Source organism: Carassius auratus, unplaced genomic scaffold (genome assembly GCF_003368295.1).
Source record: "Carassius auratus strain Wakin unplaced genomic scaffold, ASM336829v1 scaf_tig00008058, whole genome shotgun sequence".
NCBI classification, from domain to species: domain Eukaryota; kingdom Metazoa; phylum Chordata; class Actinopteri; order Cypriniformes; family Cyprinidae; genus Carassius; species Carassius auratus.
Window position 1 is genome coordinate 100,461 of NW_020523902.1, and position 18,607 is coordinate 119,067.

Genomic DNA, 18,607 nt, shown 5'->3' on the forward strand with positions numbered 1-18,607 from the left:
CAAAAAGTGCTTCTCATTAGGTTTTATTCAAATACTGTTTTCACATAAAAATATACTATACTAAATAAAATATACTAAAATATACTATATGTTATATAAAAGTTCTTAATTTTCAAATTTTGTGCAAATCATTGTCTATAAAGTTCCTCATGCAATGCTGATATTATACAATGCTGATTTTTATAAAATATTCTGTGATGTGCACTGAAAATACATTAGCAGTGCCTTTATTTAATAGGCGTTTAATCTAAAAAAAATTTGAGACTTCCGAGAAATCTTCATATAAACTAACAGCATTTATTTTGTTATTATTAAATATATATATATATATATTTTTTTTTTTTCTTCTTGTTAGCAGAAAGAAGTTGCTGGAAGACCATTTATGAGCTCTCCAAAAAGACCTGCGTCATTATTTTTCATGTTTCAGAGACAGTTTAATGAAAATGTTCTTTATTGTCAAAATCAGGTCATTAAAATGAAACCAATTGCCTTAAAATTTTAAAGTACGGTGAACTTAAAATCAAAGTTAATACGAAAAGCAGAAATAGATCTTAGTTAAAAAATTATTTATTACTAATTAATTTTCTTCAGTACAAAACACATTGTGCCACTATAGCACCCCTAAATTCTAACCATTTTTCATTAATGTAATATTATGAAAACAAATTGTGACTGAATAAAAACAAAACAAAAATTAAACATTAACTTAAGTTTAGCCATTTAAAAATATGTTTAACAAAAATAGGTATACCAGCTTTCTAAAACTTGATGAATGATGTTCATGATGTTCCAAACTTAGACACTCCTAAATGAGATTGTAGATAGAGTGTCAATGGTCCATTTGAGAGATAGGTGGCAGTAATGCACTCATAAGTCTGCGATCCGCCGTAAAGCAAGAAGAAGAAGAAGACGTGCCAGGACAGTTTGGACATTGCAGTGAAAATCAGAGGTAAAAAACGATATAAATACTGTTCAGTTTCTTGCACAGACCAATCGTTGTTGTCTTTACACATCTGTGTGTCTAGCCGCAGGGTTTAATTTGGTTTTGTTTGTATACGTTTTTTGACTCTCAAAGCTGTGATTCCCATCAACTTACATTATAAGACTGTCTGACAGATAATTTACATTATAAGATGACTGACTGACATACATTATAAGACAGACTGACAGACGGTTTCAGTTAAAAACCTTGGTTTGTGTTCCGCTGAAGAAACAAAGTCACCTATATCTTAGATGCTTTGGGGGTAAGCAGATAAATATCAAATTTTCAATTTTGGGTGAACTATCGCTTTAAACAATTCAGAAATGTAAGACATTGACAAGCAAGCACCAACTCACTTTTCATGTGCTTCTCCCCTTAGAATACATTGCAATCGCAAATTGACTCCTCCTACAGATAGAGCTGCCCATATTCACTTAATAATTTCATAAATACTCGTTATTTTAAAGTAGATGCTACTTGAATCTATTGAGTTGAATAAATTTCTATGCTAAAAAGTAGTCATTACCTAGCTAAACTCAGTAAGGTAAAAGTAAAGTAAAGTAAAACTTTTTCAAAATAAGTTATAAGCACTTAAATTTATTAGTAGGATCATCAGTTGCATTTTATAGATTTGGTTCTGTTGTGCTCTGCAGTTGAGACCCAAGGTGTGTTGCTTACTCCGGAGAAACTTTCTGCTTAGTGTTCATTTTAGTTTCTGCACAGGACATAGCCAGAAGGAAAAGCTAACTATAAAACCTTACAGCACTCGTGTAAATGTGTTTGGACTGCAGTTTGTGTTTCCTTGCATCATGAACATTTCTTCTTTCATAAAAAGATGACAGGAAAAAAAAATCAGTTTTAAGAATTTCATATCAACAATTTCAATCCATAGAAGACTAGGTTGCTGAATGCTGAAGCTAGTCGCAAGGGAGGGCTACAGCGGGCCGAATGTCCCCAAGTATGGTCATTATTGTGTGAAACTCGTGTTCTCATTTTTCCCTTGGCGCTCTTATGACTCGCATTACAGCTGATCCTTTTAGTTCAGCGCTCACATGGGGCCGGCCAGCCAGTATACTTAAGGTGCCAAAAAAAAAACGGACTGTTATATATAGGGAACATTCTGTCTCAAATTGTTTTTAACAACAGGTCATGTCTAGAATGGCATCACAATGGCACCGTTGTGAAGCTTGTTTGTTGGTAAACAAATAACAGTCCGAAATGCAGCGTGCCGTGGTGTAGTGCCAAGTCTGCTCAAGAACTCAAGAAGCACAAGGCAACCAAAGAGGGCCGGTTACCTAATGCAGCACTGGTACACTTCAACATCATGGCACAATCATTTGGGTAATTCAGTTACTGGGCTGTTTACTTGCAGCTTGATTTTGGAGGAACCTACAAAGTGTCATTTTCCTTGAAAAACACTGCAGTGTGCAAATGAGAAACAAAAATGAATAATGTGATCATTTTAATATTAATGGTTTTTCCTGGACAGACACAAATTACATTTCTTATTATCATCAATGTTGAAAACAGTTGTGCTGCTTAATATTTTTGAGGAAACCATGATGCATTTTTTTTCAAGATTCTTTGATGAGTAGAACGTTCTAAAAGAACAGCATTTATTTGATATAGAAATCTTTTGTAACATTAAATAACATGCATGTCTTTACTATCAAATTATGGACCAGTTCTGAATACATGTATACATTTTCTAAAAATAAAAACTGACCCCAAAATTTTGAACAGTACTGTATTTGAGTTATGCTATCTACAGTACATTAATTTCACTAGTGGTGATTCTTCAACTACCTAGCAATGCCCTTAAGATCACTCAGAACATCTTAACAACCACACAGCATTGTCACTACAAGCACTTACAACACCAATGGTTTACCTGGAGAACAAATATATGGAGCTCTTCAATAGTTGTCCAATATTGTAGGGCAAATCTTACCAACAAAGTCCTAATATTCAAGCTGTAATGGAAATTGTCTAGGACGGAAAATACCCTTTAATAATGCACAAATCAGTGGAAAAACCAATTATGTGCAAAACAACAATATTTACCAGACCATGTCAACAGCCTGATCTGCTGAAAAAGAAAGGAATGCCAAACTGGATTTATGCAGTTTGTTTCCCAGCTGAACGGAGAGGTTTGAGTCTGTTAATAAACTACTGTGGAGCTGAAAACAATCATGAACTCTATCATGAGATTTATATTAAATCTTGGGGAATCTAAGTGCCATTTTAGAAAGCCATTTTATGTTTTAAAACACAAAACACGACAACAGATGCATTTAAAAAAAAAACACACACACACCTCAATCCACCCTTTCTATAATGCTATACTCAACACAGCAAGCATAGCTGGTGGTTTTGTGGTTCTGTTCAATTCTCTTTCATACTTCATATAATTGTATCATTTGACCTTCTCCAGTTCTATTTTTCAGTACACTCATGCTGTTGATTTTCTTCTCAGGTTTAGTAATGCAATGTCTTGTAATGTAAGAATGATCCTCAAACAGATTAGTTAGCTGATTGTTACCCTTGTTGTGATTCAGGTACTGAGGCTTGAGGTCTATCTGTGGCATTTTCAAGGTGTCCAATTCATGTTTTTTTTCTCATGAGTTCATATAATGAGTGTTTTTGTGATGTTGTCAACCGTTTAAGACAACGGGCAATTTGCTCTCCATGTACACTACTGTTCAAATGTTTAGGGTTGGTAAGATTTAATTATGTTTTAAAAAGAAGGCTCTTGTTATACAATTTAAAAGAACTGTTTTCTGTTTTAATACAATTTTAAATGTAATTTATTTCTGTAATGTGAAGCTGAATTTTTAGCATCATCACTCCAGTCTTCAGTGTCACATGATTCTTCAGAAATCATTGATGAATAGAAAGGTCAAAAGAACATATATTTTTTATAACATAATACATGTCTTTACAGTCTATTTTGATCAATTTAATGTGCTGTTGCTGCAAAGTGTCATTTTGTAAAAATAAATAAATGTATAAAATAAAACTTTTGGACAGTAGTGTACATTGCTTATTGAAATGTTAATGAGATAGAGCACATAATATTTAAAATCATTGTGAAATAAGAGAAAGATTGGCATGGAAAATCCTTTAAGAGAATTGTTAAAATGATAGCAGATTTTAAGTGATAGCAACTTGGCAGAATCTGTAATGTTGGGCAACATCAAGTTTAAAATAGAAGTGTACGATGATGCATAATTTTTGATTGCCCTGTTTTTCTTACCTTCACTTATTCTAGTGAGACATGAGCCATATGATACACTTAAGTGCATGATTTGACAAGACACCTTGTAATAAAACACTTCAGGTTTGATCAAATCAAGATTGGCTTGAATCATGAACTTTTTGTTGATGTTTTACTTCAAAATAGCTTTTTATTCTATTGCACACACGCTACACAAAACTCCAAACACGCTACCAACCCCAGCAGTGCTCTGGAAACCACCCACAACTTTTGCACATGCAGACACCACTTATTTTTTGCTTCAAAAATAAGGGCAGCACTCACCCGGCAGTCCCGCTGTAGCGTCTTCATCAGGGCATTATATGTGTCTGTGTCAAAGTACAAGCCATCGTGCATGTCCACGAAATCTAGGTCTTTATATGTGGGGCAGGCCTTTTCCCGCTCTTTTCGTGACGCCCGTCTCTTGTACGTGGAGCCCTTCAGGTCATATTTGTAGTGCATCTTTAAAGACCGAGGCAGAACGTTGTTCATAACCACGAGACGAATGTTGATTCCTCCAGACTGAATACAGTACAGGCCGTAGAACTTGGGAAGCAGTGTCCTTAGGTTCTGGTTGAGGTTCTAAGGAAAATAAATTGCTTTAATTAAAGGAATTGATCTTTAAATACTTTCTTCCATGTTAGTGTTTACAGTCAACTCTAAGACATACTTTGGTTCTTTGGCGCTCTCAAAAACAATGTTGTTTGTGCGAACATCCTGACCAAGCTAATGTAACAATGCTACCAAAATGTTCAAATAAAGACATACAGTTCAGGAAACCTTTCTGGCTTCGTACTTCCCCTTTAATTTTGATCTATAACAGCAAGTCAGACTGTTGAGTTTGTACATAAACAATCTTCTCATCTGGGATACATTATGCAACAGAAAAATCAGGTTTGGTAGTCAGTTATTCCTGACTATAAGCAATAATGTTTACACATAATACTAAACACGAAAGGTTGGAAAAAGAGACACAGGGGACATATATATAACTTGATTACGAAGAATAGTCCTCTACGTCAGTAAGATACTTAAACACACACACACTTTTTTTTATAAAATTATATAAAATACACTTTAGCTGGTTTAGCTGAAAATAGACAGATGAGACAGAACAATCTATATCTACTGAGTCACAGTGTTTTACTAAGGAGATGAATGAGTCTGTACTCTACTGTGACCTACCATGTAGTATCCTGGAAGCAGTTTTTGCAGGAATTCTGCCTCCTTGTGCTGGACGGTTTTGATGATGAATTCATCATCGCTGGTCAGGTAGAAGAGGGAGCCGCTGGCGCCCGGATTAGACAGCTCAATCAGGGGCTCTTTACAAATGGAGTACTGCAGGATCACAACAAAAACAATCCATTAAAACATGACATGTTATGACTGTTTAAATAGAGCAGAACAGTACTGGCCATGAAGTAAAATTAAATAAAATTATAATAAAAAATATTATAATATATATATATTTGTTTTTTTTAATTTACTTATTTTTTTCACTTTTTTATATGTAGTTTATTATACAATTGTACAGTCTTTTTTATTTGATTCTATTTTTATTTATTTATTTATTATTAATAATTATATCCATGTTTAATTATGTGAGAACATGAATGGGAGCCAAGGGCATTTGAAATGAGCAAGACTTCAGAAAACAGTGTGTTGTATGCAGTTTATAATAATGTACTGTGGGACCTTTACAAAAGGGCATCTATTTTTACCTGTGTTTTAAATATATGCTTCAAAACACCTAATCACCCACTCATATTTACGTTAAACTGACAACAAAGGTTTAACCCTAAAGAAAGGAGCTACTCAAAACTTATAAAACATCACCAAATTGACTGGCTGCAGTCAGCCAGACCTTTCTGGCAGGGTTCCCTGAGGAGGAGGAAGCAGGAGGACAGTGTTGAACCGAGGCCAGACACTCATATTCAGAGCCTAATGAAAGTCAACAGTCACGTTGTACTTCCAGCTCAAACACATGGACATTTGCATGTGGACTGTGTGTCATCCTTCATATGTGGAGCTTCTTAATTAGCTTGCGCTTCCTCTGCCCTGTCTACATAATTATAAAAATGTAGACAACAAACTCAGAAGAGCGTGAAACATCACTTTCTTTCATCTTAACCTGATCATTTCCTACTGCATTTTAGTAATCATTTGTACTTTATTCAATCATTTGAATGTTTAGTTTTTAGCAGTTACAGTACAAAACATTTCCTTGTACAAAAGGATGTAAAGGAATAGTTAAAAAAAAAAAGTAAAAAATGCTGAAAATATACTGTATACAGTCCATCCCCTGTTGCCCTCTCACATCAAAATCCACAACATTTACAGTATGTTTGTAAATTTTTTCATTTGATCTGCGCATATTTCTCCCCTGATTCAGACTAGATGCCTTTATCACTGGAGAAAGCAAAATTATGGATCGAGGACAACATATTTTGGCCAGAAGTGATGGATTAAAAATGTTACAAAAGTTAACAACGCCTTGATGCATTTGTCATTTCTCCAAATTTGTTTGCATGAAGAAACAAACTCATCCACAACTTGGATGGCCTCAGGGTGAGTAAATATTCAGCAGATTTTCATTGTTGGGTGAACTATCCCTTTAAAAAACACAATGTTCTTTGTGTAACGGAGGCCACCGAGTAGTGCTGTACAGACGCTAGTGGCTGTAGCCATTTAGCCTCCTTGTTAGTGCGTCCGCCTCCCATGCCGAAAAACCCGGGTTCGAGCCCCGCTCGGAGCGAGTGCGAGGAGCATCAGAGAGGACCCGGGTGAGAGGGGTTACATTGGTGCCGTGACCCGTACGGGAGTGAGGTTTAGGGGGGTGAGTGTAACGGAGGCCAGCGAGTAGTGCTGTGCAGGTAAACCTCACTCCCCGATCCCTAGAGACGCACTAGCTACAGACGTAGCCATTTAGCCTCCTTGTTAGTGCGTCTGCCTCCCATGCCGAAGACCCGGGTTCGAGCCCCGCTCGGAGCGATTGCGAGGAGCGTCAGTACAATACAAATAGATCTATTACTGATGTCGCAAAGAAAGTGAAAATTAAATAAAAGGTGTTGATTGCAGCATTAATTTTAGACCTGCTCATCTCTTTTTACGTGGTTTAACAGCATTGCATATTATAACCATTCACACTTAACTCTATTGAGCTTATGAATGCAATCCCGCCGGAGTTTTGCTCAGTTTTTATTAAATTGTGATCACGTTAAATATAAACTTAATCACATTAAAGGGGATGTCTAATGCTATTTCATACGATGTTTGCATGGAATACTGTATCGCACAATGCAATTATCTTGACTTGACCTTACATTTCTAGTGCAACAGATGATGCAATATCATGTTGACCATCTGCTCAGTTTGTAAGAAATGTAAAATACTTTTTATAAACACAATTGGATTTAAAAAAATGCATAAATAACTGTATTAGAGAAATAATAACTGCATCGCCCCCCTCTGAAATAAACATTAAATGTAGTGAAGACTACTGACAACGTTTTACAAAATTACTGCACTTATTTGATCAAATAAATGCAGCCTTGGTGAGCATAAGAGATTCATTTCAAAACAAGTCTTTTGAATGGTAGTATTTATGTTGCCTGAGAATAGTTGGCATTTGCCGTGCTTTATGCTTTTATAAGAACACTGAACTTAAATAGTTTCACTGCTACTGTGCACTTGAGTCCCTTCGTGCTAATTTTTCTGGAGTACTTAAGTGTGTCCATAGTAAATGCAAATAAAAAGGAACTCCCATTCACCTATGCAAAGTGTAGAATGCAAAAAGTTGGCTTCTGAATGGTATTATGTAAACAGGTGTTCCCTTGTCATTATAGAAATCACAAAGCCAGCATCTGCGTTGCATTGCACACACTACAATTAACATTTTTGTCTAATGCAAGCTAAAGGCGGTGGACAATAGATTCATAACAGGGGATGATATAATGCAGGTTCACAATGACACAGGAAGACCAGACTATCAGGCACCTGGGAGTGATACCTGCACTGCTGGGCTAATTACAAGGCCATTAGACGTCTAAGAGCAGAGAAGGCAATTAACATCTCAACTGAGATCATACGTCTTATCAGCATCATCCACCCTGACACACACGCAAACATGCAGATCAAACTGTACGAGAGCTGCAGAGATGCTGCAGAGGCACTGCAGTGGCTGCAAATCAGAGCAAAGCAGTGTTGCGGAGCAGGGAAACATACTCCTCCAACACCTCAATGTGCAAAATGGATTTATGATATCACACACAACTAAAAGTTGTGTAGAGGGCGAAACATTAGCAAATCTTGATGAAATATCATGCAAAGTAAGATATGTAGGCCTGCATGTTTTGAAATAAGTCTCTTATGCTCAAAGAGGCTGCATTTATTTGATCAAAAATACAGTAAAAACAATTAATATTGTGAAATACTATTACAATTTGAAATAACTTATTTTAAAAAGGTATTTTATTTCTGTGATGCAAATGAAAAGGTTTGGTGCTCAAGAAACATTAATTATTATTTTTATTACTGAAGTTAAAAACAGTTGTGGTGCTTAATATTGATTTGGAAACTGTGATACATTATATTCAGGATTCTTTGATGAATTTAAAAATCATGAACAGCATTTATGTGAAAATATTTCTTTTGTGACTTTATAAATGTCTTTATTGTCACTTTTGGTTAATTTAATGTACCCTTTAATGTGGCCAAAACCAATAGAAAAAAAAAAAAAAACATTTTACCAAGTAATCATCCGGCTTGATCCCGAAGAGTTCCCGGAAGTAGCGAAAAGCCAGTGGTGCGTACGTCTTGAAACGGAAGTCTGGATAATGGTGCGCTGGAGTCAGGTTGCTCCCCTCACTGCAAAAGTGAAAGTATTTGTTTAATTTCTCACAAAAAAAACAAGCAAATAAGTGAATCAACTGTGCATTGCATTAATGATCATCACATTCCCCAACACAAGAGGCTTCTGGGAAGAATCTGGGGTCTGTCTGTAAACATAATCCTGTGAGAAGAAACTGTTACCTAACCTAAATGCTCCTTTATGCCTAAGGAACAGAGACACATCTGATCTTTCTGAGTCCCATTGAGTGTGTCCTTGTTGCAATGTAAGTCTACAGCAGTAAACACCAGAGGTAATCTTTTCCAGAGACACACAACAGCAACCAATGCCTCAGGACAAGGAGGTCCTAGTCTTTCTCTATTAACGGTTACACAAACTAAAGACCAGGGTCAGTCACATCAGTTACACATGATAAAATGTAAGCATGCCCTGACAGAAAAAAATTAAATAAAAATCTGGTAACCTACATTTCACTATTACAAGGCAGGGCATTAGTATTTGGATTAACCCCATTTTAATAATTCCTGAAAGTGTGATTTGAAAGGACCAGATGATGTCATAATCAACAACAAGTGCCAGTGATCCCTCAGAAGTAGGTTAGAGGGTTGCTGTGTTTCAGGGCAATTGAATGAGTTCTAGGCATTAGCTGTTTCAGACTATGTCTCACTATAAAACCCCAATCCATAACCATTGTGTAACCCAATCCAAAATTTACAACTGACTTCTGTATGTGAGTTTTTTTTCTATGAACTAAAACAATAGCAGACTGATGACGGGCAGACGAAAGACCTAATTATGAAAAATGGGGCTTTCGCATGTGCAAATGTGTGTAATTTTTCTACAAAGTAAGTGTAGTCTGATATTTTAATCAACACATGTAAAAATTTTATTTGATTCTATACCTATAAGTTCAATAATAAAAGTCGGAGTGTCCTCTGTTTAATAATCATCTATTCTCTATGAAAAATCCCTGTGGTACCCTATTTTTAGATTTTTATATATATATACATACACATACACATATAATTGTTGTAATGTGAACTATGCACTCTTCATTTAACTTAATTTTATTGTCAAGTGCTTATAAAGCATGTAAGAATCTATTATGCATAATCACTAATACTATTTTTTATACTTAATTTACTCTACAATTTAATAACTTAGGGTCAGTACAATAATTTTTAAAGAAATGAATACTTTTATTCAGCAAGCATGCATTAAATTAAAATGCATTAAGTGACAGTAAAGAAATTTATAATGTTACACGTTCTTTCGAACTTTCTATTAATAAAAAGAATCCTAAAAAATGTATTCTGGTTTCCACAAAAACACAAAGCAGCACAACTTTTTCCATCATTGACAATAATAATAAATGTCTCATGAGCATCACATCAGCATAACAGGTTGATTTCTAAAGTCTTGTGTGACACTGAAGACTGGAGTAATGATGCTGAAAATCCAGCTTTGATCACAGGAATAAATGACATCTTAAAATAGAAAACCATTCTTTTCAACTGTAATAATTTTTCACAGTTGTACTGTTTTACTGTTATTGTGATTTTAAAAAAACATAAAAAAACATGAAATCTTACCAACCCCAAACTTTTGAACGGTAGTGTAAGAACTGGGTAGGAAGTATGTGCTTTAAGGAAACAGTTACCGGTAATGTACTTCTTTGATTAGTTTTAACCATCTTACAGTAAGTCCTGCCCACTTTCACTTCTGGCCAAATGCAAATACGGATACAAATAATTTCCCATAATCACTCCTACTGTAAATACAGATAATGGCTTTGCTGCACATCCCTAGCATGCTTGTTTTTTTTTTTTTTTTAAATAGCAAGCATCACAAAGTATACATAAGATACAGTAAGTAGGATACTAGTATCCCATCTCAAACACAGCCATAGACTGTCATACTGGTTCAAACTGAGGGCGAACAAATGCCTAGAGAACCTGACTGTATATATAAGGAAGTCAGGCCAGTGGATCAGTGTCGTCTCTTTGAATCTTGTATCAACACTCTGCTCACTCTAAAGAGCTTTTGGGAATCATCTGTGCAGGAAGTAGAATAAGCTCAAGTTTCTAGCTCTTATGATAGACTGTCTTGTGTGTGATTAAACACTGCGAGATACCCTGATGTTAAGATTTCCTTGTTTAAGAAGAAATGAACAGCAGATGACCCAAACTAAATGCAATGGGTGATAAATTATGAAAGAATTTCCTCATTCCAGACCACTTTGATAATAACATGCGTAGGCAGCTAATGTTTGCAACATTGTTCTCTGTTCATACCTGGGTAAAAACACACTCTCCACCACATAGAAGTCCTGCATGAGCACATCTCGGTCAGGTTTTGAGGTCAGATTCCCCACGGTGTAACCAATGCCAAGCTGAATAGCTCCTTTTAGGGCAGATGAAGTAGTCTGTAACAATATCGGTAATAAAAAGCAATACAATTTAGTAAACTTGAGTAATTTTAAAACTCGCTTTTATGTGGGTTTATTCTGTTCATTAGATGTTAGATGCACAAGACTAAACTCGCCTCCTAAATCTCCTTTGGTTAAACAAATTACATTTGTGGGTCAAAACTCTTGAGCGAGGTTCACTGGAAATACTAGATCAGTCATAACATGAAAAGGTTAGAAGTGTATAATGTCTACCGACACAGTAAAATTCTAGAAATTTGAAAAGTTCAATGAGAGGCGTCTGTTGATACCAACATTTAGGAGGGTGGACATTATCAACATAATAAGGTGACTGGAAAAAAGTAGCTCATTCTTCATTGAACAGAAGTGTTGGCGGACAATTTCCTGATGTTTATTTTTGTGTGTTTCTATCAACATGCAGCAACACACTGATGTAATAACTGCTGTACATCATCATGAGGTCCTACCTTGGAAAGTGAGCATGGTATTTTTATTTTTGTTATTTGTGTATTTCCATGTAAATACTTTTTTTAAAGTTGTGCTATAATTTTTTTTGTAATTATTTTATATTTACGGTCTAGATTTCCATCCTAAAAATTCAGCTTTGCATCACAGAAATAAATGATAATTTAAAGTATAATAAATTTAAAAACAATTATTTTAAATTGTAATAATATTTCACAATATTACATTTTTTTCTGTATTTTTGATCAAATAAATGCAGGCTTGATGAGCAGAAGAAACTTATTTCAAAACCATTAAAAATAGTAATGTTTCCAAACTTTTGGTCTGTACAGTATATATATATTGCTCATTTGAATGGCAATGTATTAGATCTAGATATACTATTATAAAAAGTAAATGTGTAAAAATGTATACACATATGCACATAAAACACAATAGATAACTTAAAAACTGTTTAAAAAAAAAGGTCATATTTTATAATGATGCTATGGTAGATATAAAGAAAATATTAATTTACCTTTTTATATGTTTTCTCCCTACTGTTAGTGCTAGACCCGCTGACTCCATTCTCATTGGCTGATGACATCTATATGGAGCAATAAAGAATAAAAAGTTTCGTTCACAACCATAAGCTGAGCATATGTAAATAACACCCTCAGGCCCTATCGAGCTGTAAACCATCAGATTTGCAAAGGAGCCCGACACGGGTCACAGGATTTCCTGCCAGAGTAATTGAGTGGCTTGTAAATGCAGAAAATGTGTGGCTCTGCTAATAAAATATGAAGTAATTAGGGCTTACCTTGTTTTAACTGAGAACACAGGTGTTGGTCTGTCGTTCAGCGCTGCTGCGTGGCTCAGTCATGTGGACTGGATGGAGAGCAGAGGTCGGCTCAGAATGGATGTTCTTCCAGTCAATCAGAGGATAGGAAAGAGTATGTCCTAGTTAGTGTGGCAGTGTCTGAAAAACCAAACAGGTTAATAGCAAACAACAAGATGTAATGCGCGAAAACCTGTCAAGAAAATGTCAAGGTCATATTTCAGCTCAAAATCTTTTTTTGTACTGTTGAATACTTTTTTAGTTCTTTTATTAATTTTTATTGATTGATTTTTTTATGTCAATTTGCATTTAGTTATTTTATTGAGTAATATCAATGCATACTTTTATTAATATTATTAAAGGAATACATTACATTTCAATTTTTTTTTTTTACAATATATTACAAACAGTTATTTTGTTATTGTGCTATTGTATTGTATTTTTGTTACTGTGTTATTGTATTGTAACGGTTATTGTAGTAACATTGTATATTATTACTGTTACTGCTGTATTTTTGTTCAAATAAATGTTTCCTTGGTTAGTAAAAGTTACTTATTTCATAATCTTACCGACTCCAGCCTTTTGAACAGTAGTGTATTTTCAAGTTTTTTATATTACAATATTTTCTTTAAAATATTAAGATAATAATTTTCAAATATTTAAAATGTTTTTGAATTCAAATTTTTTTTTTAAATAAACATTTCTTTTTGTTGATGAAGCTCAAGTGACACAAGAGAGAGATCAAACTTTTTTCAGTTTTGTTTGTAAAGCTAGTGGCGCAGAAACTAAACTTCACCTTTAATGAAAGAATGATTTCAACTGTTCTCATTGAGACAATGCAGAATTATTTTAAGTTGATCTTGTGACCACCTAAGTGTTTTGCATGCACGGCACTGAAAAAATGGTTCGTGGTAAAGTCAGCAGATAGTTTGCAGGGCCTCACAGTCTGTGTAAAAGAGGAATAATGGCCTATCAGACTAACTGCATAAACAAACTGCAAGATGGAGCCCTTATTCAGAGTCAATAGCAGCCTAAAGCGTCTGTGCCATTCGCTCTGTGCCAGCACATTGATATCGTTGGGCCTGCAGAGACACAGAGAAAGTGTGGATGTTTTCTCCTGATAACCAGCTGCTGTCTGAGGAGCGTCTCACACCTGTCAGTTCACCTGCTATCCAGATCTATTACACAATTCACTGAGCAAAACTAGTTTTCATCTTAAGTCATTTACCACAATTCTGTCATTAATTACAAGTCAGCACTGAAGAACAATCAAAACAAAGAAACAGTACACTTAGGACAGGGCACATCATACGTCACAAAATGTATTCAAAATGTACTCAAGGATCAGTGTTTAAATTTATGCTTGATCGCTAGCCAAGTACATAATGGAAGATTAAGATAAAATAATGCGATATAACATAAGAGGCCATGCATTAGAGTAATTTTAACATAGTTAGGGCTGTAAAAAGACGCTTTTGATGCCTTTTGTGGATTTTTGAATTTATAAACTTTGGCAAATGCTAAGTCACCAATATTTGATAAAAAAAAAGTTAAATAATTTTAATGTTTACAATTGCTAAGCAAGCATATTGGTATATAAAATAATATTTTTTAAATTACCATAGTATAGAGTCAATAGTATTTGATGTATAATTGTATCTTTATAATTAATATAAATACGTAATACACATTGTGGGTTAACTGACATTCAAATGTTTTACTGCTTATCAAGGCTGCCTTGATTTGACAAAAATAAGTTAAGAGTAAAAACATATACATACATATATATATATACATATATATATATATATATATATATATATATATATATATATATATATATAATATTTTTTATCTAAATATATCTTGTAATTTATTCCTGTGATTGCAAAACTGAATTTTTCAGCAGTCATTACTCAAGTCTTTAGTGTCACATGATCATTCAGAAATCTGTCTAATATGATGATATGCTGCTTAATAAACATTTTTTTAAACATAATTTTTTTGTAACTATTGAAATAAATGTCTTTGATCAATTTAATGCGCCCTTGCTAAATAAAAGTATTCTTTTTAAGATTTTAAAAAGGTATCTTACAGAACCCAAACACTTGAATGGTAGTGCATTGTTACAAATACACATAAATAACTGCTTTTATGATAAAGCCAAGCATTATATAAATAGTGTCCATCTACAAGATGATTTATGAGTCAATATTTAACTGTCTGAGAAATGGCTAAACAAACAGTTTCAGTTTTAGATAGCAAAACAGCTTTGGCAAGTTCCAGTTGTCTGCCTGAACTGTAGGCCCTGATCATATTCCCTTGTAACATAAAACCTAAAGTTTAACATAATGCATATGACATTCTTCTACGATCCAGTTAAGAACAATAGTCCCATTGTAAGAAGCACAAACAAATTATGTTGCACTGACAGTGGAAAAGACATGGATCGTGAAGTGTTCACAGAAGAGGCAAGTGCCCTTTGAAGCTATTAAAGATTTGTGATCATGTGCCAGAACAGAGAAAAAAAAACACTTATGTTTCTATCACCATAACACTTTAAAAACCTGTCCTCACTTTCTCTCTCTCTCTATCTATCTCTTCTTCTTGCTCTCTCTTCACTTTGAGGTTGCTAGGAGCACATGTTCAGTGCTTGTAAACAGTGTCAGCATCCAATGAGGCAATAAGGGGCACACGTACCCCTGATTATTCCAATGGGTTTGACCAGTACAATTAATAAACCCAGTTAATTTAGCAAACTAATTGGGGGCGATCTCAACATCAACCGCTGACATGTCCAAGTATATTTTAGCTTACAGATTTTTAATTGAATGGCAAACATAATACTAAAAAGAAACTCTAATAATTCGTTCCTCCTTTATTCTTGATTCTTTTTAGTGGGTAAAATAATATTCAGGACATTCTCAAAAGAGTTTACCTAAATAGCATTCCATCATAATGCATTTTTAATGCTTCCTCCAGCGAAAAAGTTCATCCCCTGTTGTCCTCTCACATCAAAATCCACCGACATAATCTTTGTTTCCAGTTGTAAATTGTACTTGTCTGTGCATATTTCTCTCTTGATGCAGACAGGACGACTTTTCAGTGGTGAAACCAATATTATGGATTATGGACATATTTTAGCCAGAAGCAACACCTTGAAGTTATAAACATCTTAATGATAGATTAATTCATTACAAACACTCAGGCACGTGAATTACTGTAATGTTTTTATCAGCTGTTTGGACTCTCATTCTGACGGCACCCATTCACTGCAGAGAATTCATTGGTGAGCAACTGATGAAAATCTTCCCCAAATTTGTTCCAATGAAAAAACAAACTCATCTACATTTTGGATGCCCTGAAGGTGAGCAAATATACATTTTTGGATCAAATCTTCCTTTAAAGTCAGCATAAAATTTATGTTTTTTTTTTCTTCTTGCATTTCTCTTACACTGTGATGTACTGCATATCTGAGTGAAATGGCTTTTGAAACTATAATTCCTATATTGTTTCAGATTTTTAGATTAACAATGTTACCCAAGTGAAAAATAATAATAGTTCACAAACATTTACTATGTACACATTACAAAAAAATGTTTAGCCTTTAAATGCATGTTTATTCTCAATATTACAATGTTGTACACTGGGCAGTTATATGCCAATTCTGTTATTTTGAAGCGAACACTTTTAACTTTTTAAAAGAACTATGTATGAGTGAGATGGACAAAATTCCATGTTCGTTCCTTTTAATTGAGGGCTTAAATGTAGAGAACAGGATTAGAAGTGTATCCAACACGGCACGGGCCTCACAGATGCACCCTTTGTTCTGACTGGAGGATCTTTCTTCAGTTCACTAATTGGATAGGGTGAAAGTCATTACATAACTGGCTTAGTGTGCTGTGTGAAGGTTTCGCTCTAAAAGCTGTAATTGGATGTGATGTTATTAAAGGCATTTTAGAAGAATTAGCTGAACTGTTGGACAACATGCAACGCTTAACATGAATACAATGAAACTGTAAAAACTAATTACTGCTGTCCAGAGACAGAGTGAGAAGGCACAGCCCAACCATTGGGCTAATCAAATCCTGGGTACCAAGTGTAGGAAATGAAGAGAAGTATCCTATTTTTACAAAAAGTCTAGTTTTTAACCCCTAAAATAGATCAAACAAGATACAGGAAATCCAGATAAAAACCAAAGCTATAAAATCCAAAATAAACTCATCTGAAATAGTTAATCAAGGTGTACATGATTAGTAGACACACACGCAGGTGCGTTTGGGGCAGGTTAGAGCTAAACTCTGCAGCATATTGTGGCCCTCCAGAAGCAGGACTAAAAACCCCTGCATTAGGGGATCCTCTTTCCGTAATTTCTAGTCTAACATTTTTATTCTGCGGTGTTGTGAAGTTTATCTAAGTCCTCGGAGGAGCAGCAGGGAAGTGGACAAAAAGGGATGACATTCAGGCTACAGTTCTGTTTACTATTCCGAGCGAGTTCAACTCAACATGAGTGCAGCGATGCATGGAGCCAGGTGATCAAGCACACCAACTGCTGAAAAACTCGATTCGCTGTGGAAGTCAAACGAGAGAAGAGAAGAAAAAAGAAAGGCAGAGAGGTGAAACAGCTTAGGAAAGGGGCCATAAACATACTTTAAGCAAGTATTTATGAGCCTGTCCTCCAACAAAAAAACGACCATATAGGTCATATAGGACCATTTATTAAGACCTATTTTTACGTTTTAAAGTTAAGTAAAAATAATGACAGTATCGCATTGCGTCTGTCATCATGAAATGAGGTATAACATCATTACCAATCAAAATGCACGTTTATTTAAATGCAACGTGTGGGCTTTTCACACCGATCTCAGTATTTCCTACATATTTAACTAGGTGGCTTATTCGTTCGAATGACCACACCTAACCCCACCCCTAAACCTAACCCTCACAGAAATCATGCTAAATTATGATTTATTGAGCATATTTACATTTTCGTGGACGTCCGATCCTTGGGATCGAACCCATGCTAGCATGATTACATATCAACGTATAACGCAATAATCTACATTAATATGAAAATGACCTTTTGCTGATAGGGGCGCAATTGTAGTATACGCTCTGATGGGTCGTATTTCATGGATTTGGACAAACGATCTATACGAGCGTATTGGTTGGAGGACAGGTTGGTATTTATGAAAGGGTCGCAGTACTTCGGGGGGCAATTGAGTTACTTTATCTGTGTCATCCAACCAAAAGTGGTACACTGTGCTCTAAGTAAGTTTGGGAACAAATAATAATTTTAAATTTTTTAACAGCCCTTCAGCCGATGCGCACAATAGTAAAATACTCTGAAAGGGTTTCCTGCAACAGCTTTGTATTTTCTGAAATGTATCCGCAGCACAACCACTTTAGTGAAATCACCGAGCTACTGACTCATACAACAGTTGTTTCTAGTGAATCAAAAACACACAGCACAACCAGTATAGTCAGATTCTCCTTCGAATGACTCTAATGAGCCAGTGCTTTTAAGTGAATGAAAGACATACAGTACATCGCATCCTATGTAATCCCACTCCAAGACGAATGAATCTTATGAACTTGTCCTTTTTAGTGAATAAATCACATGCAATGTATTCGGTTTCGTCTGTTTCTAATACAAATGACTCTTATGAGTTGGCTCTTTTTAGTGAATCAAACACATAAAGTGTATCATGCGTAGTCCGACCCAGGGCGAATGAATCCTATGAGCTTGTTCGTTTTAGTGATCCAGTCACACGCAGTGTATTCAGTGAAGTCGGATTCTAAAACAAATA

The 18,607-nt window shown here is 35.0% G+C and overlaps 1 protein-coding gene across 2 annotated transcripts in view; it reads right to left on the reverse strand.

Annotated features, from left to right (window-relative positions):
- Positions 1–18,607, reverse strand: part of LOC113071756 (phosphatidylinositol 4-phosphate 5-kinase type-1 beta-like) — a 34,799-nt gene that overhangs the window by 10,170 nt on the left and 6,022 nt on the right. For both annotated transcript variants that reach the window (XM_026245047.1, XM_026245046.1), the window contains exons 2-7: positions 12,780–12,938; positions 12,498–12,566; positions 11,382–11,512; positions 8,987–9,104; positions 5,424–5,576; positions 4,524–4,820 (exon numbers count right to left, since the gene is read on the reverse strand). In XM_026245047.1, the coding sequence (XP_026100832.1) occupies positions 4,524–4,820; positions 5,424–5,576; positions 8,987–9,104; positions 11,382–11,512; positions 12,498–12,566 (768 nt within the window). In that variant the 5' untranslated portion in view covers positions 12,780–12,938. The remainder of the gene's footprint in view (positions 1–4,523; positions 4,821–5,423; positions 5,577–8,986; positions 9,105–11,381; positions 11,513–12,497; positions 12,567–12,779; positions 12,939–18,607) is intronic.